The sequence below is a fragment of the Anneissia japonica genome, unplaced genomic scaffold, assembly GCF_011630105.1.
Source record: "Anneissia japonica isolate Jap-2015-1 unplaced genomic scaffold, ASM1163010v1 scaffold4054_len1135799_cov195, whole genome shotgun sequence".
NCBI lineage: Eukaryota > Metazoa > Echinodermata > Crinoidea > Comatulida > Comatulidae > Anneissia > Anneissia japonica.
In genome coordinates this window covers 407,293-435,229 of record NW_022694605.1, presented here as the reverse complement: position 1 = coordinate 435,229, position 27,937 = coordinate 407,293, and the positions used below count along the sequence as shown (strand labels likewise).

Below are 27,937 nucleotides of genomic sequence, written 5' to 3'. Positions count from 1 at the left end.
ATTGTGTTGTTTACATGCACTTCGCGAAAATCTAGCTTCGCGGTGTCAAATAAGTTGCTGACTTCCACATTTTTTTATTTCGTCATCGTAAACATGTGCGCTCATTTTAACGACTGGCGTTGGTGGGAGTTCGTTGAAATTGAATTAATAGCGACTATTATAGCAGAAATAGAAAAGATTGAATTGTCAATAAATAAATACAACAAATCTGATTTTATTATTAAGAAAAATATACATTATCACTTTGAAAAACATACGCAATCGGACTTTTTAACGTTATTACTTTGTCGATGATGCAAAGGTCATTGGTAATATCGACTATTCGTAAAACGGACGTTTGCTGGGTGTTTACCCAAAATATTACAAATAATTTCTGAAAACCAGACTAAATGAGACTACTTCGATGCTGTTGTTAGCATTGGTGAAGTACGTTGTTGCCAGCCAGAAGATGATAATGGTGGTACAATACAACAAAGCTGGCTTCCTACGTTACGTAATCGTGTCCTTGTAATCCGAGCCGACTTTACCGTTAAGCAAGTTAATTTACCGTTATTCTAGTAAAGTTAAGTCACTTAACTTAAGTGACTTAATTCCTTTAACTAGCTATAATTGAGTGGTTCACGTCGAACTTTTAACTAGTTAAGTGGATGTATATCTAGATAAAAGTTCGACGTGAACCAAGCTATTATCCAAGAGCATTAATCAATTAAGCAAATGTCAACATCACTGTTGATTTATATTTTTTGAAAAAAAGTACCTTTCAAAGGCTGCACTGATACCAATTTTTTACTTATATACAGTAAGTACAATAAAAATTTCAGCAAAACTGCTTTCTTAAACATTAATCTCTCGAAACATTTTATTCTTTTACTTTAGAGTGTTCCAGAAGTGATGTTGACATCAAATAAGTTGCATGTATCTGTGAGGAAATATTTATTATATTCCAACAAAAACCAATTGAAGATATGGATCATTATATTAATATTATAGATACATATTTTTACGGTTTTTAAGATTTCAAATTCTATTTCATTAGGTCTTTACATAATCATGAATGTCATTGTAAAACATTTGTGTGTATTATATGTTAAAACATATCTTACTTGTAGTACTATCATCATTCGTATCAGTAGTAATATGGTTTCAAACTTCAGTTGAAAGCTGCTTTGTAATGGGAATAAGAACTGTTGTAGGTACAGTATATTGCTGTAGTTGAAATTGTGATATGTCAAGACCCTAATGCAATTGCATCAACACTGACTATATCACAGTGAGGCAAAAAGCAGTAAGGTAGTCACAATCACTCGGAGTAGAAATACAACTTGTAGTTTACAGCTTTCATGTTGTTAGGTTGTTACTATTGTAATAAAAAAAGGCATTAAAATTATTCTCAAAATAGTAAATTGTGCTCTTTCACCAAAACAAAATATATATTTTGACTTTCATTAAAGAAACACTAATATGGACATTATTTTATTTTTTATTTTTAAATTTGCATTCAATAAATATATAGGCCTATACTACTACGTAAAATATAATGGAAATTTAATATCATTCAAAGCACTTAAAAATAAAAAACTTAATAGCCAAAATGTACTGTAGGACCTAGGCTAGCATACACTTATCAATTTAATACTGTAATAGGCCTGCAGCGCTATCAAATAGGCCTGCAGTGCTAGGCATAGACCCTTCAGTTCTGTTTTTTAATATCATTACTTTTTTTACTACACTGTCTATCTAGACAGAGTGTGACTATAGCCAATTAGAGGAAGGGGGAGGGGCTATGTATACCTCCCAGACTGCCTAGGCCTAGCCCTACATCGGCCATATCATGCCTGGGCCTAGCTAGGAATGGAAGCAGTATTCGATAGATTAGAGGCCTAGCATTTTGGGGCTAGGCTAAGCGTAAACTTCTAGGCCTAGCCTAGACCAGCCAGCCTAGCTAAGCTAGCTTCAATCTCATCTAGAGGCTAGTAATAATAATAATTGAAATACATTCTTTTTTAAGTTTATACACATTTAATAAAATCCACCAAAAAAATTTTTTTTATTTTTATAATGATGAAGTTGTTTACTTTTCACAAACATGCTGAAATTAGTGGGGATTCACCATTTAGGCCTATGCCCTAGATCTGCGTTGAAGAAACATAAGGAGAGCAAAAAATAGTTCTAAAATTTACGCAGATATCGAAAAGGAATGGATACCACATTGGAAAAAAAATGTCTCATGTGATATGAATTGAGACGATTTTGGCTTTCTCTGCCGTTTTAATCATTGCACTATCTATGACTCTGAAATTGTGAGTGTAAACAGCATTCAATATAGTTGGTTCGGCTTGCTACCTCCGCCACCGAATGTAAACGAATTTGAGCCAGTGTTGGTTTTTTTTTTTATTATTTATCATTTCCGAAATATCTATGTCATCACAAAGAGGGCTAGTAAAATAAAAATGAAATGAAAATAAAAGGTTCATAGTCATACACAAATTAATTTTAAAACGACGATCTGTTTTTTTCTTAAGAAAACCCGGAAGCCCAATGTACAGTAAAAGAGTTTGGGCGATGTATATCGTCATCACCTGAGCATGTGGTGGAGGAGAAATTTCTATTATCTTATTGGCTAACATGTGATTTGGAGGCGTGGCTTCTTTGATGGACTCGCCCAGACGCGACTGCCGAACTTTGAACTTTAACTTTGTTTACGCCGCGAGTCCATGAAATGGAGTCTGAAAATTGGTAGACATTTTAACGAACTTTCAACAGAAAGGAACATCGAAATGAGTGCATACTATTGCAAATTAACTTCGTGTAGGTAAATAAGGTTCTTTACAGGCCTATTGCGCTATTTATATTGGTGGTTTTTGTATTAATTTTTGTACAGCATTGATTGAAGTAGCCGGCGAAAACATCGTAGTAGCCGATCGAATGCGCCGGCCGCCGGCTCTTAAATAAACCCCTGTATTGAGAATTTTCAAATTTTAACGCACGTGCAAGTCACGATGTGTGCGTGTACGGTAATGGCACACAAAATTAATCATTTTCAAGTGTTTTTAAAACCGCCTGTTAGTTGGTAATGCCACAGGAATTTTCCCTTCATATAACTTATATATATATCATTTTGATAGCATCGAAATACAGTCTGCTACCCTCAGTGTTCTATTTTTTACATCTTTTAAGAAAGAGAAATAACAGGACTCCCAAAATTCATTCTTTTTGATCATGATGACGTGATCAAAATGAAAAATAAATTGACACTTCCGAAAGAGAATTGTCTCAGCTATAACATACTCACAGGTGGGAGACAATCGAACAAGAATAAGCGAGAAACTTCCAAATGAGTTTAAAAATAAAGACGTTATAAAAAAAAATCAGGTTTCTTTAAAAATTCAGATGGCAGTATGATGACGTCACAATGTCCGATCAGCCATAATGATCTATAAAATCATATCTACAACTCATGTGCTTTCAGAATATGTAATAATAATTGGGGGTCACCTTTCATCTTAAGGAGCTATAACTGATTAAAAATAGGCATAATTTTAAGCATACTGTATATAAATGTTGACGCACATGTACAGTATGCGCACGTTATGACGCGCGAACGGAAAATTAAGGTGACTGACAAGTGTACTGTATGCCCATTTAATGATTCAGAAATGACGAATGTTTAAGATGATTATAGGGTCATCAAAGTTTTGAGGAAAGAAAGATAAGGTGGTGTCAGAATAAACATTTATTTTGACCATGATGACGTCATCAAAATGTAAGAAAAAGTCACATATATGAAGGAGAATTGTCTCAGCTATAAGATACTCAAAGTTGGGAGACGATCGATTAAGGATATGTTAAAAAAAGTAATTTATAGCTTCCGTACGTGCTGCGGCGTAAAAATGCTCGCACGTAGTGGAAAATTTCAAATAAATTTGAAATGCTCAAAATGGCCTGAAACATGCGCTAATTAACTCAAAAAATGATTTTGAGCATCTTAAAATTTTGAAGCACGCGTGCGTTATGAAGCGCACACGTAAAATTAGGGTACATTACATTCAATATTCACCTGAAGTTAATGCTCACTTAATACGATCTCGAAATGGCAATTGGTTAGCCTGATATGACCGATAATGTAAAAATGCAAAATTGCGCGTAGATGACGTCACGCATGACCGAGCGCGTTGAAAAGCTTACTGTGACTATTCCAGGCCAAGCCAAATGTTCGTTGAAGTGGACAATTTTGAGATATTGTGCAAAGAGAAAAGGGGAGAAAGAAAGAAGAATAAAAAAAAGATGATGATGATGATGACGACAATAACAAGAGGTGATCTGCTCGAGAAGCGGATCACCACTAATTATTAATGACATTTCTACCACCATCGCGTGAATAGGCTTAGGCCTCAATCCATAGAAATTTTTTTCTATAAGTGACTAAAAGTATCTTGTTTCTTGGATAAACACAAGCTCGGAAGTCATTATGTACCCGACGGTCGGCTGCCTTAAGGTATACTGTACTTTGACGCCAGTTCGCGCTGGCCCAAAGGGTACACTACCAGCTAGCTGGCTGTCGTGAATATAGTATCTTCATGTAATCGTCATACATAAGGTCACCACCTTTATGTAATCGTCATCATACAGCCACTGCCCTCCATCCACCACGTTAAAATAACGAATAACAAAATGCAAAGCACACAATGATGTTTGCAGCTAGACTACCAATACAACAACAAACTAGATTCGGAAAAGTTCTGTGCGCGTGAAAATGTTCGTACGCCATGGCGCGTGCGGATGGCATTGCACACAAAGTTGAATCTTGATATGTAGTACACTTGTGTCTTTCGGGTTGTAATCCACCCTGCTGCAGTTTGTTGGGGTTCGTTGTAGTGAACATGTAGAATGAGGGTTTAATATGTTAATAAAGTTGAACTATTAGAAATCTTTGCCGCTGGTAGCGTGTCACATAATAACCACCATGTAATCAAAAGAATATTGAAGAAAACCGATTTAAACGAATTTTTTCATTGATAATATGCCTGATCTTGTGGACGTAAGTTGCCGTTAGAGTCAAACGTATACTGTACCCATTTACCCATTTTATGTTGTGTTAGGACCCAATTCCAGCCTGCATCTGCCATGGGTCTTCAATTTATGAAGAATATTATTATGTTTTTGTCACTAAGGACGAGTTTAGTGATCCGCCGGACATCGACCTAGAAGTGTACTGAAAATGACCTAAAACGTGCTTTAAATTTCTGTATTTAAAAGGTGATATTTGATTATAGTTTGCACACGCATCTTACCGTGCACGTCTTCCTGTGCGCGTACGTGTGCGTTAAATTTTTTAACATTCTAAATATCACCTTTTAGATGCAGTAATTTAAAGCACGTTTCAAGTCATTTTCAGCACACTTCTGGGTCAAGTCGGGCGGATCACCTAACTCGTCCTCAGTGACGAGTTCAAATATAGTCTTCTTTTTCTTATTCTTTTTTCTTTGTCATCTACGCACAATTTTGATTCTGTTCGTCGTAACGATACGAATTTTCCCTTCATATGAACTATATAATCAGTCTGATGGCGTCGAAATACAGTCTGCCGCCCTCTGTTGGTCTGTCCAATATATTATTTCTCAATAATTGAAGATGAAGAGGTCCAAAAATCATTCATTTTGACCATGATGACGTCATCAAAATGAAAATGAAGGACATGATTCCGAAAGAGAATTGTCTCAGCTATAACTTATTCAGAAGATGAGAAACGATTGACTAACAATAAGAAAGATACGCTTAAATAAATATGTTAATAAATGAGGAAATTAAAGGAAAAAGTTTTTTTTAAAATTCAGATGGCAAAATGATGACGTCACAATTTCCGATCAGCCATTATGATCCATAAAATCATATCTACAACTCATGTGCTTTCAGAATATGTAATAAAAAATGGGTGTTACCGATCATTCTAAGGAGCTATAACAGATTGAAAATATGTATGATTTTGAGCACTTAAATTTTCGACGCACACGTACGCGCAAGTTATGATGCGCGCACGGAAAATTTGCGCGCATTACATGCATACTTGACAATTGAATATGATTTAGAAATGTCAATTATTTATGTTGATATAGGCGATTTCAATGATTTGAGGAAAGAAAAATGAATGGTCAGATAAAAAAATGATGATGTCATCAAAATGTAAAAAGTCATGACATTTATGAAAGAGAATTGTCTCAGTTATAATCTTCCTCGGAGTTTGGAGAAAATTGGTCAAGGATAAGGAAGATACGCTCAAATGCGCATTTTTTTTTTAATGACGTCATCGATAATATTCATTTTGTTGAATTCAGATGGAAATATGATGACGTCATAATGTCCGATCAGCCATTATGACCAATAAAATCATATCTACAACTTATGTGCTTTCAGAATATATAGTAAACATTGGGGGTCACCGATCATCCTAAGGAGCTATAACCGATTGAAAATAGGCATGATTTTGGCCTATTTCCGCTCTAAGTCGACAAAAACGCGCACATGGATTCGTATCGTTTATGCGCGTGTACAGCATTGCTATTGACCCTAAATGACCGAAAAAGATTGGAAATTTGTGAATAGAGTGTCAGGAACCTAAAACATGTAAAAAAAAACCGATAATTCCAGCTTCTGTACGTGCGAGCGTGTAAAAATGCGCGCGCGCGGGACGAAAAATTCGAGAAAAACTACGAAATGCTCATAGATGCTCGTAGATGACGTCACGTAACTGTGACGTCATCCACAAAGTCAGGTGCGCAACTTCAGATGTAGATCTATGTGCTACGTTAGCAGCAAAGATCAAACATGTGCCGTTTTTGAGAAAATTGACCAACAAAAAAGTGGGAAAGAATAAAAAAATAATAAAGAATAGATAAATAAAGAAGAAAAATCCGAACGAAAACAAAGGTGATACGCTCGGAAGCGTATCACCAATGAACTTTGCATGGTTATGGATTGGCGAAAAATTTTAGCGAGTATTTGAAACTTTAAATGATTTTAACCCTTCGCCAAAATGGCTAAAAGCAGTTGGTTATTTTTTCACCAATCCAAAATAGTAAGGGTCGCCAGACAGGGCGATACCCAAGACATTTGTTATCGCCCGACACCAAAAAAGCCCACCACTGGGGACCAGGCAACCGCTAATTTCTAGCCCTGGTCGGGGAGAATAGAAAAATTATATGCTAATTTCTACATATTAGTAGACACTAAAATCGATTAAATAAGCCTTTGAAACCCCTAAATTGTCAAAATTTTTGTTGGCTTCACTCCCTGGACCACTTCCAGAACATTACAGTATAAGCGACGCTCAACCACAACCACTTTGTTGTAGTCGAGGAAATCTGCCTCCTTGTCGGAGCATCAGCCACCGGGACCCCCCGTTGGGTACCTCTGACCCCTGTCGGGCAAATCATGGCGCCACCCATGTTTAGCATTCGCTTTGATATCACAAAATTGCATTGTTATTTTATGCTGTTGAAATAATTTTTTTTAAATTTCCGCATCAATATTTCCCAAATTTTTGACGCGGGCGGGAGTGATAATCTAATAAATTTTTCTATTTGCCCTAACTGAAATGACATACGAACGTTTCCATACACGTTTAATCAAAAAACTTTGCGCTGTAAGCAGACATTCTGGCAATTTCTTGTTGAATGCAAAATGGCAGCCGCTCGTCGTTCTAGCGATCACAGATTCTGTACTATATTTGGGGGCTTATTTGTTGAAAAAGGTATTTTGTGAGTGGTTGAATCATATGAACATGTTTGTTAATTATATATTGTGACTTTGAGAAGAACATTGAGGTAAAAAAATTAAGAATTAAAAGTTAGGTGCGAAAGTGCATTAGCGCCACTAACTGGCTGGATCGTAGTTAGGACGGCAGATCATTTCGGTCGCACTTCGTTTCGGTTGCGCCTCACTTCGGTCGCGCTTCATTGAGGTTCATTTGGAACAAATATATGGAGCTCCAATGGAGTTGTGAAAAAGCAAAATATGCCTATATCATTAGTTCGTCAATTAGTTTATCATACGTTTTTTTGTTTATTTTTTATCTTTCTACAAATAACAAATATTTAAAAGCAAATGGAATTAATACTTAAACAAAATTTCAACCAATATCAATGAAAATTGAATGGAATTTGGTATGTACTGTATGTATGCTCTTCTTTTTGTTGCATTTTCATATTATACTTTAGTTTGGTTGGAAATATACAGTACCATCCAGAAAACATTAGCCCTCCGCACGCATTTTTTCCGCAGATGAAAATCGTGGGACACGCAGTTAATTAGTTAGTATAAGGACCACCCATACGTAATTCATGGCTTCAACGAACTGCCTAATGATTTTTACGTTCAACAAATTGGTCTGTGTTGTTTATCAGCCAGACAAAAGACAGAGCCTGTCGTTATTTCGGAATAATGCAACTGGGAATATTAAACTTGATACTTTCATGGATATGCTGGTATATCCACAGGCATCTGAATTATTTTGTTAACTGTACTAAAAATTTTCCGGTTTATATGAAGATTAAATATATATGTACAGAAATATAAATTGTAGGCCTACGTCATTGTAGAAATTCAAGAAGATCAAGTATCTCTTTTATTAGTCGATCAATTAATGGTTGTGAATATTATGAGTTTGAAACCAAATAAAATGCTGTAACTTGTGTCCTGTGTGTTATTTTGTTATGATACAATAATAATAGTTGTTGATAAAGGCAACGATTCACGATGTCGTCTGTTTAACAACATAATTAATGACGAACAGTTTTTTTTTTTATTCACTGGAATTCTTAACAAAATCGACTGTTGTGTATTATTGGTCATATCGTAGTTAGAGTTTAAGAGTGTGAGAGAATAAAGATTCCTTCTTAATGAACAGTATTAAGAGTTTAAGAGCGTGAGAAAAGAAAGATTCCTTCTTAAGGAACGCGTATACAATGTGCCCGCTGTAATCGTCGTGTTGGAAGCGAAGCCAAGTTTGTACGAATTTTGATTATTGATTCGTCTGAAGATGCTAAAAATCGTAATTCTTTAATATTTATTGACAGGTAGTATGAAACACACATCATCAGTTTCCAATTTTATAATATATATATATTTATTTATAATCTTTGAGATGATGACACTGCCGACTATCTTATTGTGAGACAATCAAATTGTGGAATAAAATGACATGATTAAGGCTTAAATTACGATTTTAAAAAGATATACACTGTTATGAAAATAAAGTTTATGTTTAGTATTAAATGGTTAATTAATAATGATTGAACATTTTGTTATTTGTTAGCATCACCATATTTATATTATGTTTATTATTGTTTTTATTTAGCCAGATTTTGTATTCTAAAGTTATTATGTATCCCGGAGTGTAGGCATGTCGCTTACTTTCAACCGTCTGTCTGGAAGGTAGCCGATCAAAAGCACATGTTTTGCTGTGAAGCGCATTCAATTAACCGAGGACTCTACAAAAAATTTATGGGGGAATGAATTTTGTAAAGTAAATTCAATATAATAATTTTCCAGTGGTCCCAAGTCTCCCGGATCTCCCTGGAGTCTCCCGGAAATTGTTATGGTCTCCCGCAAGCAAGCAAAAATCTCCCGGAAATTTACTTATCTCCCAAAAATTCAGTAGAAAACAAATCTTCCCTAAACAAGCAGGCAGCTATTCTGTCTTTATCTTGCCGCGTTACTGTACTCATGGAGATATCCATGCTGTACTGCATAGCAGCAACGTGTGTCTACATACCCTGAGTTGGCGGCGTTCAAAGAGAATAAGTGGTGATTAACCTCGTGTTTGCTTCTCCTTCTGAATACTGTAGTATCGTGGGAACCTACTTACAGGAACGTTTCTCACTGAATTCACCGTTACTAGGCAACCTTCAGTACTAGTAACTTGATATTAGGCTTTTACCTGTTACAGAGAGATAGCTTATGAATTAACTATTCCTTTTCCTTAAAGTATTTCTTTATTGTTTTTATGCATGGCCTATATCTAGGCCTGTAATGTTTGGAACAATAGTCTAGGCAATTCATCTATTTTTAGCCTACTTGCCTACCTAACCGTACTTTATCGTTAAAACGTAGGCCTACTCTTTATACCAACTTCACTGTTGCCTGTTACAACTTACTCAGGCCAAGCTAACCATTGCATTGTTTCCTGTGAAAATATGCAATTAAATGATAGTAAATATATTTACACAACACAATGAATGAATCATAATACATAGCGAGACTATAACTATATAAATAAAATTAAGACCGTATTTCGATACGAATTTTTAAGCACAACTGAGTAAATGTACTACAGTAAGTACAGGCCATTCACATATTTCTTGTTTTTATGAAGGCCTATGGTATTTATCAGTAATAAAAGTACAAACACGGTTAAAAAATATTCTGGTCATAGCTTTTATTTCAAAACTACAAAATAAATACAGTACTGTATGTTTAACAAGTTTAAAAACTTCATTTCATTTATCAGTTGATTACTGAAGCGACCTTGCTGATAGCAGACGTTCCCAGTTCAATTGAACCTTCAATAAAGAAAATACATCGGTTATTCTGACCTTAATTATTTGCTTAGATATTTTATTGATACATTAATAGCCTATATACCGTATATTTTGTTTTCCGATCCTACAGAGGTAATAAAGAGTAACACTGTAAATAAATTGAAACATACTTCGATAGGAATTGTTAGGTTGTTATACGAGCCTATTTATACCTCCGAAGTAAGTTACAGTTCCGAAAAAAAAAAATGTATATCACAGTATTCTTTAAATTTTATAATCTGCACTACCGACTATTAGCGAAATAACTTTACATCTCAAAACTAACTCGCTCATTGTTCGCCTGACAATAGAGAGATCGGGCGTGCCGCGAATTACGTAATATTTTACCATCGAATTTTTTGACTCGCTGTCCAACGTGGACCGCACTTATACCGCGAGTTCCGACTTTTAACAGGAAGTAGATGCTAAACAATTACGTAATGGACCACTCGCTGAATACGGGCGCTCGAATTTTCCACGATTATTTTCCGCGGAAATAATGCAGGCAAGGGTAGATAATATCTGGATGGTACTGTAGATTACTCAATTAATTTATGAAATATATGCCAATATTATTCGTCAATTGGTTGTTCGTCAATTGGTTTTCTATACGTTTTTTTTTTATTTTTGTCTCGTTACTTAGTAACACTGACAGTGAGCTCAGTGAGAAATGTTCCCTCTCGTATATTACCATTATGCTATGGTAGAAAAAGAAAATAATTGATTGATTGATTCAATATCAAAACAGAAATTAGGCCTAAATAAGAAAATGAATACATCTAGTAGAAACAGATTTTTTTGCCTTGGCTCCTGTACTGGCGTATTTTTGAGGCAAAATAGGTCAAATTTATGGTTCGCAAATTTTTATTATACACTAACACACGCCGCCACCTCGGTCCTCAGCGTTGTGTGGTTGGAGGTTCAATTTTTATTATGTAATTTATATCGTGATCTATAAAAAATGAAACTATGATGGTAGGCTTAAAGGTGATTTTTTAATTACCAAAACAGAGTGCTGACTGAATGCCTAGGCCTAGTGTAGGCTAGGTACGACCAGACCCGGTTTGACAGCACTAGGCCTATACACCCGAGACCACGGCTACTCTAATATGTAAAATTCCCAGCCCTTCCGAGGCCTGTTACACCTACGGGTAAAGTTTAGGTATGGCCCGGCACTACGGGGATACAGCTATGTGTACATCCCCGGCTCAGTCTCGGCTAGTTCCTGCTATAGCCAGGGTCGGGGGGACTACAATTGACAAGTGCATAATGGTAGAGTACAATTTCTTTATAGAAACAAGAAGTACTTAAGTTTCAGTATCTTGAAGCTCCTCGTCTCAACAATTATTCTTAGTCATTATGACTACAGTAGTATTATATGGTATTCTGGTTTAAAACAGGTCGTGAAAAATAAATGTCAAGACCGCTCCGAATAAGCTCATGCGATGCGTTCTGAGTTTGAAGCCTATGTCACATGTTGGGTCAAAGGAATTCCAGATACTGAACTGGATACCGGTTGATCTCTGCGTAGCACAAATTAAGTTAAATCATATGTTTAGAATTTTGAATGATGCATGTCCAGAATAATTAAAAGAAGGGATTTTGAGGGTAATAATATACATAATTACAACACAAGATTTTCAAATTTTTGGAGATACCTGTAAACAAGGTAATAATTGTCAATCTACTTTTTGTCAACAACCATCTTAAAAGCAATTAATAGGTAATCTTTATTTAATCTCAATAGCAATTCTACAGTAGCATACCTAAATGAGACTTGTGTAAACTTAACTAAATATTATATACAGAAAATATCATACTTTATTCAATTTAGAAAGATCATTGATTGGCATTGAAATGTGCAACAAGGCAGAAATGTACGGGGAACAGTTATTTAACCCCACAAACTTGTATTCGTGCTGTACTATTACTGTACAGTATGTACGAAGAATGTATGTTAATGGGTCTTAATACGCACTGAAAATATAGATTCATGTATCAATCAGGAACAGTTTCCAAGTTTACCTCAAATTCAAAAGTGACGATACCATCATATCAGCTGAGTGGTGGGCCGAGAGGTATTGTTCCTACTTGGTGCTGTGGAGCCTGTTTCAAACCTAGCCAGCGTCGTGTTTTAATTGAACTGACTGCATAGCTCCTTGAATATTTTGAGAGTTTGGCGAGCTAAGGACTATGTTTGTATCTGTCATTAGATGTGGTGGCGCTGAACTGCAGTACCCAGGAACCTACTGGAGTCCAATAAATAAAAATAAAAAAAATAAATTGAGTGCTGGTTGATGTACTCTGATTGTTTTTTCTCAGCTGATTTCCAAGGAATGAGTTGACTCGTATCTCAATTGCTTGTACACTCAAATCACTTATTTACAGTACACACAGTCAGACCTGGAAAAAAAAATTAATTTGTGCCTTGATGGTGCCCTCAGCACCAAATATTACGTGTACATTATACAGACTACAGTATATAGGCTAACAGTTTATTTTTCTTAATTGTTTCCACCAAAATGCCTCTGGGACATTCATGTTGCCTCTGACTGCTGGTCGTGCAGTTGTGTATTTTTTCCAGCCCTGCACACAGGATACCAGATCCCCCCTCCCAGGTCAGAGTAGTATCAAATTAATCAAAGAAATCAAAGTATTTGGTAGTATAGGAAGGAATCTAATACCATAACTGTAGATTTTTTAAATTTGTGTTCTTTCAGGCAAGTGATGTTGAGGATGTATCGGAGGCAAATATAGCAGCAGATGTAAAAAAAGAAAAGAAATCCAAGAAAGAAAAAAAATCTAAAAAGAGAAAACATGAAGCGAGTGACAGTGAATCACAAGAAGAAACAAAAATAGCAACAAAGAAAAAGAAGAAAGTTAAAAAACCTAAAGATGTTGAAGAAACCAATGGCGATATTGATTTGGTAAATATTGTTTATATTCAGTTTTTGTTACATTTGGATTTGTAATATAATGTAGTCTGATTTATATAGTGCTTTATACCAAAGTCATATAGTAGCTCGTACAGAAACTTCCTTAAGGGTCACTTCGTGTCTGAACTACCCGATAAGCCAGTACTAGCCACTCTCATCTGTCCACAGCAGTGGCTGTATGAACCAGGACACTGGGGCAACTCATCTTGAAAGATGTACTGGTTCTTTAATGTGCACATAATCCAATTATATACACTGAGTCTACAGTTTATAGTCCTTATCCAAGGAGAGTTTTTTCACCACCAAAACCATAGCTGAACATGCTGCTTGAACCATCTCCAACATTATGGCTGTAGATTGCAGTACCCTTGCCTTATGGCTATCGACTCAACCAGTGTAAAGAATTGGTAACTTAATAAGCTATAGTACAAAGTATAAAAAGAAATAGTCTTACAAGGTCAGCTTGTATGTTGCCAAATTATTTGGATTTAATTACATGTTTTTGCACACCATGATTATTCATCAATAACAAGGAAGTTTAATCAAATCACTTGAGGCTGTTGATCCAAATTTTTTTATTATAAAAATATAGTCATAATTTTGTTCCCACTTTCATATTTTATAGGAACTTCTGGAAGAGATGCGTCTTGGAGATTTGGAAAACTTTCCTATTTCCTCAAGAACAAAAGAATTACTGCTAAGTAAGTGGTTGCGTTTTATCATATGATGTTTTAAAAAAATGGCCTGTGATAAGTTTGACTTCTCAAATGCATCTGCAAATAGTTGATTGACAGCCAACTAATTCTTCCAAACTCCATACAAATGTTTACTTCTAAACAATGTCAGTCCGTTCCAATGCAGTGTCTGTTGGACTTTATCGTGAGTAAGAATCTGGTTGCCGTTGATGTCCACAGATTTTTTTTCTTTATGTTCCTATAATAACCATTTTTATAAATGGCTACCTGGTTGGATTTGATTGTTTTTTAATGAAATCATGTTAAGATTTTAACAGAAATAGATGTAGTGCTTCATTGTCCATGATTTAGTCTGCATTCAATAAACAGGAAGAATACATCAATAACCAGGAACAATACTTACCTATGGAAAATGCATTACATTATATAAATATCTGTAAATTACATGAAATACAGGTCTCCCAATTAAAGACCACTTTTGGGACCGGGGTTTCCATGGTGTTTAGCAGCTTTAGTCTCTAATTAGAATAATAAAGAAAAAACATTTGTTAATTTGGGACCACAGAATAGTGTAATTGGAGGTGGTCTTTAATTGGAGGGGTCCTACGTTGGAGGGAGATCTGTATATGTTCTGTTTGTTGATCATTTTATAATTTGATTATTATTTTAGAACGTGGGGTCAAATACTTATTTCCTATCCAAGCCAAAACATTCAGTGATGTCTACAGCGGTTATGATGTCATCGCTCAAGCTCGTAAGTTGATTGGTTGTGTCACATGATTATTATATCCTCCAGTTCTTGGCATCATTAGCTATTTCTCATGGCTTTTTGTTGTGTTGTTATAATGGAGGAACATAAACCCAGTGATGGCCTTCGGTACTAAGCTATCCCCGTAGCTTGACACCATCCTCGAACATCACAACAAAGTCTAATCACTTTATTCAAGTTCCATTTTCTAAAGATGGCAACTTACATACTTAAAGTATTCAAGATACAGAGTGTGCTGTTAATTTATAATAATCATTTTAACATAGTTTATTTATTTTTTTATTTTTTATTTCAATAATTGAAGGTACTGGAACAGGAAAGACATTTTCATTTGCAATTCCTCTCATTGAAAAGCTGAAAGATATTCCAAAGAAGAGTGGAAGACCTCCCAAGGTGTTGGTCCTTGCTCCAACTAGGGAGCTTGCCAAGCAGGTCTGTATAAATACTCTTTGTAATAAATTAAAATAAAATATTTTCTACATTATGTGAGAACTATTCAGAGAGACAATGGTATATAAATACCTTATTTCTGTATTTGAAATTCATCCTCCAGTTCTTGGCAACATTGGCTATTTCTCATGGCTTTTAGTTGTGTTATTATAATGGAGGAACATAAAACCAGTGATGGCCTTCGGTACCAAGCTATCCCCGTAACTTGACACCATCCTCGAACATCACAACAATGTAGTTGAATTGTTATTGTGCCCTCACCAGACTACCAGATTTTATTTGACAAAAACATATGACCAAATTTAGTCATAATGACATCACATCATGACCTACTGTAGGCACATCATGACTATATATGGGCATTCAAAGAAAATTTGACAATGTGAACAACAGAAAAGGCCAATGCACAAAGCAGGAATCGGTTAAATTTGCTGACTGCATGTGACTCTACATTGCTGAACTTTACACTCAATATATGTATGATTAAAGCTACATACACACTGAATCTGAATATTTTGGACTGGAAAGCCAAACAAAAAGATCAGAAAATCAGATCTGTATAAGTATAGGGGTGCTGGCATCGGAAATGCGGTCTGAATTTCAGTTCAGATCCAATGTGAATGCAGCATAAACTGGCCATGTACATGTAAACTCTTATCTATTTGTTAATTAGTGATTGTTTTGTTATATCCTACGGCATTAGAAATACTAGTGTGAACACCAGTATAATTTACCCAAGTAAAGTTGAATACATTCTTGGTTAATATTAATCCAATGCGAACAAGACTAATAATCCAAATAATTTTGTTTCATTGATTTACATTGTTAAAATAAATATTAAAAGTATGAGCAAATATCTTTGGCTAATTGTATGCTTTAAATGATTGAATATAAATTATTTTAGTGCATTCTATATTAAATCAAATGTTTGTCATAGATCTCCCTGATATTGAAAATGATTGGCTTTAGATATCCTATGAAAGTGTAAAATAGAGAAATATAGCACTTTACAGTACAGTATAGCAGGCTTTTGTCAATGGAAATTTTTTTAAATTTTAAATTTTAGTACTGAAAAATTTCTCTATATTCAGGTCTCTGAAGATTTTGAGGCAATCAACAACTCCTTGACTGTAACTTGCATATACGGTGGAACTGCTTACTGGCCACAGGAGACCGCAATACGCCACGGTATTGATGTTCTTGTCGGTACACCAGGCAGAGTTTTAGATTACGTTAGGCGTAAGACGTTGAACTTGAGTCAAGTGGACCATGTTGTGCTGGATGAAGTGGATCGGATGTTGGACATGGGATTTGCAGATCCAGTAGAGGAGATTCTAATGTCTGCATATAAACTTGGTGAATAGTAGTTGGTTTTAATCATTACATTTATTTATTCTGTGGAAATATTTCTGATAAATGCACCTGTGCATTTATTTTTTGAAAGAAAAGTTACAAAATTATTGTTAAATTTCGAAACTGTATTTTAAAGTGTTGTTTGGATGTAGTTATGAACTGTAGTTGAAGCCTGTTGGATTTAATGTATATTATAATGGTTTTATGTACTTAACTGCATTTTTTTTTTTCTGAAGAGGTACCCATTTTTTGTGTTGGGCTTTTCGTCCATGGTTTTCTCGCACTTTCTAATCTATGATTTATATTGTTGTATATTATGCTTTTAATTTTAGATTCAGGTGATGAGATGCGTAGTCCCCAGACCCTGTTGTTCTCAGCTACCCTTCCCAAATGGGTCCATGATACAGCAAAGAAGTACATGAAATCCAATACAAAACAATTTGATCTGATTGGAGGGGACACTCGTCGAACAGCAACAACAGTCCAAGTAAGTTTCAATGTCAAAATATATTAGGTAAAGTAAGGTATTAAGGTGGGAGAATAACCCTTAACTTGCAGTGTCATTGTGCTGAATTGCATATGGGCGTGGTCTGTGACTGCTGTAGCAACTGTAGAGAGGTGCTTAGTTCGCGTCATACCACGATGGAAGGGGCTGAAGTAAACCATAGCATCAGGGCAACCCCCTACTCTTCTGAAAAATGCAATCTGTTCTTTAAGGTGCACACATGCCAGATGTGTAACCTAGATCTCCCTTATCCCAGAAGACTTTGTTCTACCAAACGTACCCTGGGCAAGGAGTGGCTTGGAACCAGTTCTGATGTTAAGGTTGTAGTTAGCGCAACCCCTGCCTTACTGCCCAGCCACTTGACTTGCACCCCCACCAATCAATTTTAACCCTAAAAATCATTCTGATTTGGTAGAATAGTTTATGTAAATATTGCATTGATTTTGAGTGTCTTGACAACTTGCAGCATATGGCCATTAAATGTGGATGGAAAGACAGGGCAGCAACCATTAGTGATGTCATCAAGGTATACAGTGGCCATCATGGACGATCAATGGTGTTCTGCCAAACCAAGAAAGAAGCAAATGAACTGGCCTTCAATTCTGTTATCAAGCAGGAAGCCCAGGTGTTACATGGAGACATAGCTCAACAACAGCGAGAGATCACACTCAGGGTAAGACAATTCTTAGTAACTCTCATAATTAATGTTCGTGAACCAAGGTTTATCTATATCTGTAGGCACTTAAGGTCATTCGTAGATCCCCTTAAATGGTTTCTTTAGATATGTTATGATTCTAAATGATAATTTCATGTTATGTGAATGCAACTTGTTCATTTTGTAGTGTTTTCGTGAAGGTAAAGTGAAGTGTTTGGTGACGACAGACGTTGCAGCTAGAGGGCTTGATATTCCAGAAGTTGAGCTTGTGATACAGTGTAATCCACCAAAGGTTAGTGTCACATGTCTAAGTAAACAACTGTATCAATCAGTTCATTAAAGCACATTTGAGTTAATTTTTGTACAATAACTGCTATCAAGTTTATACACACTGCCTTCAATACACACACACACACACGCACAAAACAATGAACATTATCAAAGCACAGCTTTTTATGCCTTTTGACACTCAATTCTTACTGAATCATGTATTGCTACCTTGAGCTTCTCATCTGGTTTGTAAATACTATAATATATTTATCACTTTGACCAAGACAGTGAAATCATTTGCTAATGTACAAGACTGACTATATGAGTATTCTATTCAATTTTAAGATATATTGACCATAATTGATGAAAATAACAATAATACAAAATACATACCAAAAAGCAAACATTTACTACATGGTCAAGAATCAACAAAGAGACCAGCGAGACTAGTGTCTCTGAAGACCCTCTGAACAAAATATATAAATTATATAAACACACAAAAGGACAACTAACAACATTCTTAACTAGAGGGCACTTTGAGAATGCATACCTCCACCCACATCATAAGTCTCTACTGAATAAATTCCCACGCATTTTGTCCCAATTAAAAAATGTATCCAGTGCACTGCTGATGCCTAACCGGCTTGACCAGGAATAAGATGTTGTGTGTAGTAGTACGGACAATGAAAAAAAAGGTAATGAAAAAAAACAAACAAATATACATCATGGAATACGGACAATTTCCAATAAAAAAAAATGCATTTTGATATTTCTAGGTGTGGGATGTCATGTGATTTAAACTCGTGGCCGGTAGTGTGGAAAACACTCTTCGAACCACTACACCAAACTGTTTTCACATAATTATATTACTTATTATGTATATAAAATAGTTTATTGTCTATTGTGACCTCGACTTTGACCCTAAACATTCAAAATGTTATCGCCTTTAGGTTGTTGGTCGAGATAAATTATAACATATTTTACAGGATTGAATCCAATACCGTATAATTTGAAGGTGGGCATTTAATCACCAAACCACATCTCTACTCTAAAATCTGGGCTATAAAAATAAGGAGGAACATTAAAATATAATAGTGGTGACCTTTGTTGCATCATATGACAGTAATACCACATCATTCCCAATGTCATAATCATATCCATGCAGTGTTGAATATCTTGTACTATATGTTGATATAGTCCTGTTATATATTTCCCTTTTTATATAAATTTACAAATTATGATGCAGTTATTTGTTTTATAGGATGTAGAAGACTATATACATAGGTCTGGTCGTACTGGTCGCGCAAAGAAAAAGGGTATTTGTGTATGTTTCTATAAACCAAATGAAGAATGGGAGCTGGCAAAAGTTGAACAAAAAGCTGTAAGTTTTGTTTATTGTTGATGCTTATTTATAGCCCATATATTCCACATGACTTTAACTTCTAAGTTCATACATACTGTAAGTATACAGAACTGAAATAAAATACCATCATTGGGATCAAGTTGTAGAAGTAAATATTAGTAAAGAACTTATATTTTAAATATTTATTATCAGTGTATTGAAATATTTATTGATCTTTATAACTTGTGAAATGTTTGTAATTTTTAATCAAAATTTTGAGATGAATTGATTTTTAGGGAATAAAGTTCAAGCGTATTGGTGCACCTCAACCGAAAGATATTATCAAGTCTTCAGCAAGTGACGTGACAAAGTAAGTTGTAAATTAGAAGATTAAAGCGATTTAAACAATTTTAGTATATTCTGCGATAAAAAATTAACTTTACAGAATATCCTATTTTGCTATCATTGATGTAATCTCTAGTCTGATTTAGATCTGTGCTTTCTCTGGCAAAATGTAACCCTACCTACATTTATATACCATACTATTTGGTTGAAATGATAGCAGTAAAATTTTCCTCAAGTAAAGGTATATATGTAAAGGAAGACCAGTCGGAATGCCCATCCCTCTTTCTTAGGCGTTGGGGTTAGACTGTGCAACGCTTTGAGGGGATTGCCACCCTCTTCTCAGCGAGTCTGTTTACCTTCCCAGCATGTGCCAGTACCCATTGATACTCATGGGTAGAGAGAGAGACAAACACAGATAAAGTGTCTTGCCAAAGGACACAAGCAACATCCATTATAAGGGTTTTGAACTTCTGACTGCGAGGTTGAGAGTCCGATACTCAACTGCTGCACCAAACGCTTTCTTCAACCCTTGCGCTAATTTATTATTTACTATCAGTTCTTTTGAAATAGGTTTCCTGCACTGCCATTACAACTAAGCTTATAAGCCCAGCAATAATAAATAATTTATTTATGCAAATTTCACAAACAAAAAATATGTTTAAAATATGGATCACAGTAGAATAGCCAAGAGTACAAATTTGCATTACAAAAGAGATAGTTAAAATTATGACAGTTAAGTAAGTTACACTTTGCAACCTCCAGTTCTTGGCAACATTAGCTATTTCTCATGGCTTTTAGTTGTGTTATTATAATGGAGGAACATAAACCCAGTGATGGCCTTCGGTACAAAGCTATTCCCATAGCTTGACACCATCCTCGAACATCACAACATTCTCAAATGTGTCTGTAGTGAATGTCATAATGTGAATTATCCTGTATACAACTAGATTTTAACTCGTCACTGAGGACGAGTCTGGTGATCCGCCGCACTTCGATCCTCAGGAAGCGCGAGCGGTGCGGGTTGAAATGTTTTTAAATGCTCAAAATGGCCTAAAATATGTTCTAGTTAGATTTTTAAAAAGTGTAATATTAAACATTTGAAAAGATTTATGCGTGCATACGCGGATGTCTTGACGCCTGTGCACATGTTAATGGCACAAAAAGTTTACTCGTGGCCCGGGATTTACCAATCTCAGCTTAGCAAATGTCTTAAGTCAAAAAAATTAAGATGTCCCTAATAAATATTTTAAGCTGATTTATTACCCAATCTTAGCAAAATCTTGGCTTAAAAATCATCTTAGATGGTGCCCACATACAATCTTTCTAATTTTTAGAAATTTTTTAGCTATTAAAGCAATATTGATAAATTTGACTTAAGTAAAAAAATGTACTTAAGACGAATTTAAGCTGAATTCTAGATTGAAAAATGTGGCCCCTGTTTATGAATACAGTGCCAGGAACCCAAAACATGTAACAAAACGTAATTCCCAATAAATCTCAGTACGTGCAGTTCATGTGGAAATGAGCGTACGGTGCGTAAATTATGGAAAGTTTTGGATGCTGAAAATGACCTGAAATGTGATTTAAATTATCTGAAAATTGTTATTGAGAATTCCCAAATTTTACCGTACACACACGACACGACGTGCTCGTGGACGGTAATGGCACAAGAAATTGACCCTGAAGATTATGCTCACTTAATATGATTCAGAAATGACGAATGGTTAAGATGATATGGGCTCATCAAAGTTTTGAGGAAAGAAAGTTGTGGGGGGCAGAAAAACATTTTTTTTTACCATGATGACATCAAAATTAAAAGAAGTCATATATATAAAAGAGAATTGTCTCAGCTATAACATACTCAAAGTTGGAAGACGATCGATCAAGGATAAGCGAGATACGCTCAAATGAATATTTTTTAAAATGACGTCATAGCTAATATACAATTTCTTTGAATTCAGATGGCAATATGATGACACCACCATGTCCGATCAGCCATTATGATCTATAAAATCGTATTTACAACTTGTGCGCTTTCAGAATATGTAATAAAAATGGGGGTCACCTTTCATCCTAAGGAGCTATAACTGTTTAAAAATAGGCCTGATTTTAGCATAATTTCACTGTATAACGCGTGCAAAGATCACTATGTTTGATGCGTGCGTACGGCATTGCTATTGGCCATAAGATGTCAATGTCAGGAACCCAAACTATGTGAAAAAATGTAATGTCAAGCTTCCGTACGTGCTGCGCGCGTAAAAATGCATGTGCGTAGTGGAAAATAAAAAAAAATTTTGAAATGCTCAAAATGACCTGTAACATGCTCTAATTTAGTCAAAAAGTGATTTCGAGCATTTTAAAATTTTTTAACGCAAACATACGCGCACGTTATGAAGCGCACGCGTACAATTAGGGAACATTACATTCGTCATTGACCTAAAGTTTATGCTCACTTAATACGATTTCGAAATGGCAATTTGTTAGGCTGATATGATCGATAATGTAAAATCGCAAAATTGCGCGTAGATGACGTCACGCATGACTGAGCACGTTGAAAAGCTTACCGTGACTATTCCAGACCAAGCCAAATGTTTGTTGAAGTACGATTGTGCATGGCTCGTGGCAATTTTGAGATATCGTGCGAACAGAAATGGAAGAAAAGGTAGAATAAAAAAAAGATCTCTGACAATAACAAGAGGCGATCCGCTCGAGAAGCGGATCACCAATAATTTGTGATCTTGTTTGCACTTCAGATTTTTAGATGAGATATCTGAAGATGTTGTAGACCACTTCAGACCGGCTGCAAAGGCTCTGCTGGAGGAGAGAGAAGCTGAGTTGGTTCTTGCGGCGGCTTTGGCTCACATCTCTGGTGCAACAGACATTGCCTGTAGATCACTCCTGAACTCTGAAGAGGTAAGTGATGTACTCATGGTGGCTTTATTGCTTTCCACACAAATTGACAATAGATCTTTCTGGAATGTCAATCAACCTGAACTGACCAATTGGAATAGGGCCAGAAATACACCTTGTCCCCACAACCACAAACTTTTACTCTGTCATTTTTTGGAAATTTAGCAACAGTATTAAATATCAGTCACTATGTTTATGTACTTAGGCCATCTTAAATTAAAGAAATCCATGACACACCTACAAAATATTGTGTGAAAAAAATGATTTTTAATTAAATTAAACAAACTTTAGTGATCATATATATTTTAAAAACTTTAGATTGCCTAAAAGCACGCTTCGCAAACTATGGGTTGCTACCCAAAAGTGGGTCACCTAACTTTTAAAAACAAATTGTCAATTCATGTGCTGCTAATTTTGTGGTTAATGTAAAGTCTTAACTCTGATCTGATGGCCTGAAAACAGTATTTTAGGTGAATTCTCATTAAACAATATTTTATCATATGCCCACAATGAATATCTTATGTCTTACTACAACAAAACTGTGTAAATGTCGCATGATGTGACCTATAAGAATATCATTTTTTCCCACAAAAAAAAATGTGAAATGGGTGTAACCTATGAAAATGCAAATAATAATGCAACTAAAAGCGTGTATTTTGGTTGGTTGATTTTGGTTGGTTGATTTTGGTTGGGTTAACTTTATCAAATAGGCCTATATTATTTGAAGATCAAAAATATTCTGCAAAAAAAACCGATCCTATATTTTCAAGATTTTGGGCTAGTCAAATATTAAAAGTATCATTTTGCTACTTTGGTGTAAAGGGGCGATATTCAAGGGCTGATCCAAATAGGCGGGCCCCTTTATTACGAATTCTTGGGTCTGTTGTTGATAAAAAGAAGGCAAAAATCAATGTTATATTGATGTCGAGTATTCATTATTCTTTAGTCATATTTCGGGGATTTTAATAATTTTAATGTACATATCAAATTATTAGATGGGTCACGGCTAGTGTGGGAAATCAAAACTTGGGTCCCAGAGTTTGGGAAGCGGGGGCCTAAAAGATAGAGATGTGTAGACTAAAAATGACATAACGTCATTTTTGACGTACTAGATTTTTGTCGTATTTTTGTGTACTAGACTACATTGACGTAAATTGTAGCAGAATCTCTTGGGATTTTTACTAATTTTGTTACCGTGTAGGCTTGTCATATATTCATGGTTGAAGCAAAATATTAACACAAAACAACTTTTAGGCTACTGGAGATAATAAACCTCTGCCTATTCAGTTAGAATTATAGTATACAGCACACCAATTAACATACAGCATGGGCACAGGCATGACAGTTTGTATTTTATAATCTCAAATATGGCCTATTTTACTTTGTATCCAGAAAAAGATGCAAATTTGCAATATATTTTTGGTTTTAAAAAACCTACACAAAGTGACGGAGAAAACATTTCCTGGCATTTTGGAAAACGCATTTCTCAGAGGAGCATACCCTAGACCCATAGGAGAAAGTTATTCCAACACATTTTCACGACTGCCTGCCAATTCCTCGACTTGACATTTAACACTCAAACACCTATTTTAAGTGATGACAACATTAAAGTTGATAATAAGTTATGCTAGGTTTTATGCAGCATGCATATAATTTTTAAATGCAGTTACTACTATCTCCCAAGTTTTGTGTACAGTAGGCCAAATCTACGACCCTACTTTTTTTATTTTGCTCAAAAATTTAGGTGTGGGTGGTTTATATACACACACATGAAGCATGTATTCCTATAAGTTTAAATGATAGGAGCATTGTGTGATTGGCATTTGTCTGCCTAAAATTCTCAATCCTCGCAACGGTCTAGCTATGAATGTTGGTGCTATTATTATTATTTTTATTTTCATTATTTAAGTACCCACTTCAATGTACCTGTAATGTTGTTGATACTACATAGTCTCTCATAAATATTTATAAGCCTCTTATATTCTTGTGTTTTCACTTTCATTTTCTTCATCAGGATGTATGCTACACAGCCTATGAACTTGCGTTTCTTAAAATCTGAGGAAGTTAGTAGAAGACATTCCTTAAAGATTACTGTTGATAAAAGCACTTTGCATGAACTACATGATGGGCTATTTATTAGGTAGTGGGAATGTGTGTTTAGTCTTTTCACAAGTCAGATGTGTTTTCATATTAAAAACAACTTACACTTACACCCAATCCAACCCAACCCCACCCCTCTAAGTCTAAAAATACCATCTTGGTTCACCCAAACCACAACACAACATGTTTAGGTCTGTTTATGCTTAATAGGGAGCTTTTGATGAACCACGACGGTAGAACCTAGAACGTAAAGACGTCACTAAGAAGTAACCTCTCCCATCACCCTGATTCTAGGACGTGGTTAGGCACGAATCTCCGTTTTACAGTTATGTTGTCATGCAAATCAAAAGTTTTCTATTATTCGTATATTTTTTTGTAGAACGTTGTTCATTGCTCTGTATCTAAATAGAAACTTTTCATATTTGTAGGGTTTCACGACATATCAACTGCATGTAAATACTGAAATGCGAACCGCCTCCTACGTGTATCAAACGCTTGGAAGTCAGTTACCATACGAAGTGCGTGAAGCTGTCAAAGGCGTTAACATTTGTATCGACCAACATGATGCTGTCTTTGATGTTCCCTCCAAGTTCAATAAGCTTATCAAGGTGTGTTGTGATTTTATATATACCATCAATGTTTCAATATGCGCTGCAACACTTCTGACACTTTTGAAGGCTTTTTGCACTTATTATAGAATGGTGTTTCTTACAAAATTTAGTAGTGCTAAAATGGATTTGCTCAAGGGCATATTTTACTGTACTTGTCGCAACAATATTATTATTTAATTACTATTATTATTATTATTTAATGCATAAGAAATTAAATACAAATGTACACTCGATTGCATGCAAAATAGAGTATATCTGACGCTCAGTAAAAAAAAAAAAATCATGTTTCTGCTACACTTATTCAAGAGTTGTGTTTATTCAATGGAACCACCTCTTTACAATTATTTTTATTATATTAGGTTATATTATATTATATTAAGTATCCACAGTTTATATCTTAATGGTCCTCTGTTCTTTAAAACAAAAAAAATGATATGAATTAACTTTGTTCTTGTCTATACATATAGGAAAACTGGCAAGATGATAATTACATTACATTGAAAATTGCTACAGAACTCCCGCCACTAAAGGAGCGTGATCCCTACCAATCACGTGGTGGCTATGGTAACAACCGATACTCGGGTGGAAATGGATATGGTTATAGACAAAATGGATATAGCAGAGGCGGTGGAGGGGGTCGCGGAGGAGGTAGGGGACGTGGTAGTCGAGGAGGTGGTGGTAGAGGATTCCGCGGTGGTGGTGGCCGTTTTTCAGGCTGGTGGAAAGAGGGCTAGATACTTTTTAAAACCAAATAAAACAAAATTTTACTGTGAATTCTCAATTTAAATCCGATATATTTTAATTTGTGTGCATACAATCCTTTTTAGTACAGTGGAATATGAATTTTACAAACTTTTGAGGAATCCTCGATTTACCAGTCTTGTCGCTGACAACACTCGTTAATTTATGACAATGTCAGTATTCAATGTTCTCCTAGTTTTTGTGAAAAATTAATATCGTTAGTGATACTGTTACAGTAGAATGCATACATCTTATTCAGGGTAGCTTTACAAATCGGGGGATTATTCGCAATTTGTATAACATGCAAATCTCTTCAATTATTATTTTATGGAAATTTATAAAGCATCATTAAAGTGACTGAGGTATGTATCAGTGGCGTTGACTGTAAGTTCATCGTTGATATTAATTTAAATTTGTTCTAAAGGGAGAATTTTATATAATTTATTCCCAGGACCTTTAAATTTGAAATAATTATTAGAGTATTCTGACAAAGGGTTGAATTTAATCAATTCAGTTTTTTTAAGTGGAAATTTTACTCTTCACCTCTACTTAAAAAAACATTTCTTAAAGCTCATTTTTACTATATTTATTACAGTATTGAGTTATGAATATTGCAATTTATGTACACTTTTTGGTTCCATTGTGTGTGTAAAATTTAGGTTTCACTGTATATGTGTTTCAAATGAAACAATTTCCTTTGTCTATGGGCATGTCATTGAACTTCCATATCTTCGCAACTAACTTTATCCCTTTAAAATAATTGGACCAATTAGTGTTATATATGGTATCATGCATTCATGACTTACCTATCAAGTGGACCGCTAATAGCCTCACTTAGATATTCTGAATACTTTTTATACTGATTGAGATTGTAATAACTTTCATTCTCAAATAATAAAATTGATCATTTCGTGAGAAGTGTCAACTATTTTGCATGAAGACTTTCAATATCATTTTTGTTTTTACTATTTTTTGCCCTAATAATAATTTACAATGTAAGCTTATTAAAATGTACCTTATATAATTATCTGAGACTTAATAAACTAAAAAAAACTCTATTTTAAATTGTTTTTGGTCTTTATTTTATCTGTGGACTGCAATAATGGTCTTTAGTTATTTTATTTTGCTCATGAACCAATTCTGTCCTCATCTAAAGTTATGTCAGATTCTCCTTTGACCTTTAAATGTCAATGTTTATGATGTTGATTCCCTGACCTAGGAATTTTACCTTAATAATATTAAATCTTACCCATTGCACAGGCAGATTTAAGGCCCCCCCCCCTTTTTTGGGAGGTGAAAAAAAGAAAGAAAAACAACAATTTCGAGGGGGCGTCAGCCCAACTTTTGGCCCCCCTTTTGGACATCTGGATCTGCCCCTGCATTGGATCATAAATATACGAAAGACAAGCTCAAATCTGTGAGTATTCAATAACATTGCAACTTGGCATCGACACCATGTATTTCAAACCTGTAGTTTTTTTTAGTAAAACCTGGTTTCCTTAAAATCGCTACACTGTCGCTGCAGTGTTGTCAAGATATTCCTTGTGTATTTATATGAGGCTTGCCATTCTAAACCAGCATACTGTCGCTAATACTTAAAGTGAGTTATTGGCATAAGAATGTGGCTGTATTGTATACTTTATTACAGAGAAACTATATTGTCCAAACCAGAATTTTGCCC

At 35.1% G+C, this 27,937-nt stretch overlaps 1 protein-coding gene across 1 annotated transcript in view; it reads left to right on the top strand.

Moving 5' to 3' along the window:
• The window catches only part of LOC117101098 (nucleolar RNA helicase 2-like), a 30,890-nt gene extending 3,573 nt beyond the window's left edge, over positions 1–27,317 (top strand). The window contains exons 2-14 of the mRNA XM_033240969.1: positions 13,295–13,501; positions 14,136–14,211; positions 14,876–14,959; positions 15,279–15,406; positions 16,516–16,780; positions 17,110–17,264; positions 17,749–17,955; positions 18,125–18,229; positions 19,469–19,588; positions 19,846–19,919; positions 22,648–22,807; positions 25,333–25,512; positions 25,983–27,317. Of these exons, the coding sequence (XP_033096860.1) occupies positions 13,295–13,501; positions 14,136–14,211; positions 14,876–14,959; positions 15,279–15,406; positions 16,516–16,780; positions 17,110–17,264; positions 17,749–17,955; positions 18,125–18,229; positions 19,469–19,588; positions 19,846–19,919; positions 22,648–22,807; positions 25,333–25,512; positions 25,983–26,249 (2,028 nt within the window). The 3' untranslated portion in view covers positions 26,250–27,317. The remainder of the gene's footprint in view (positions 1–13,294; positions 13,502–14,135; positions 14,212–14,875; positions 14,960–15,278; positions 15,407–16,515; positions 16,781–17,109; positions 17,265–17,748; positions 17,956–18,124; positions 18,230–19,468; positions 19,589–19,845; positions 19,920–22,647; positions 22,808–25,332; positions 25,513–25,982) is intronic.
• Positions 27,318–27,937: the final 620 nt, after the last annotated feature.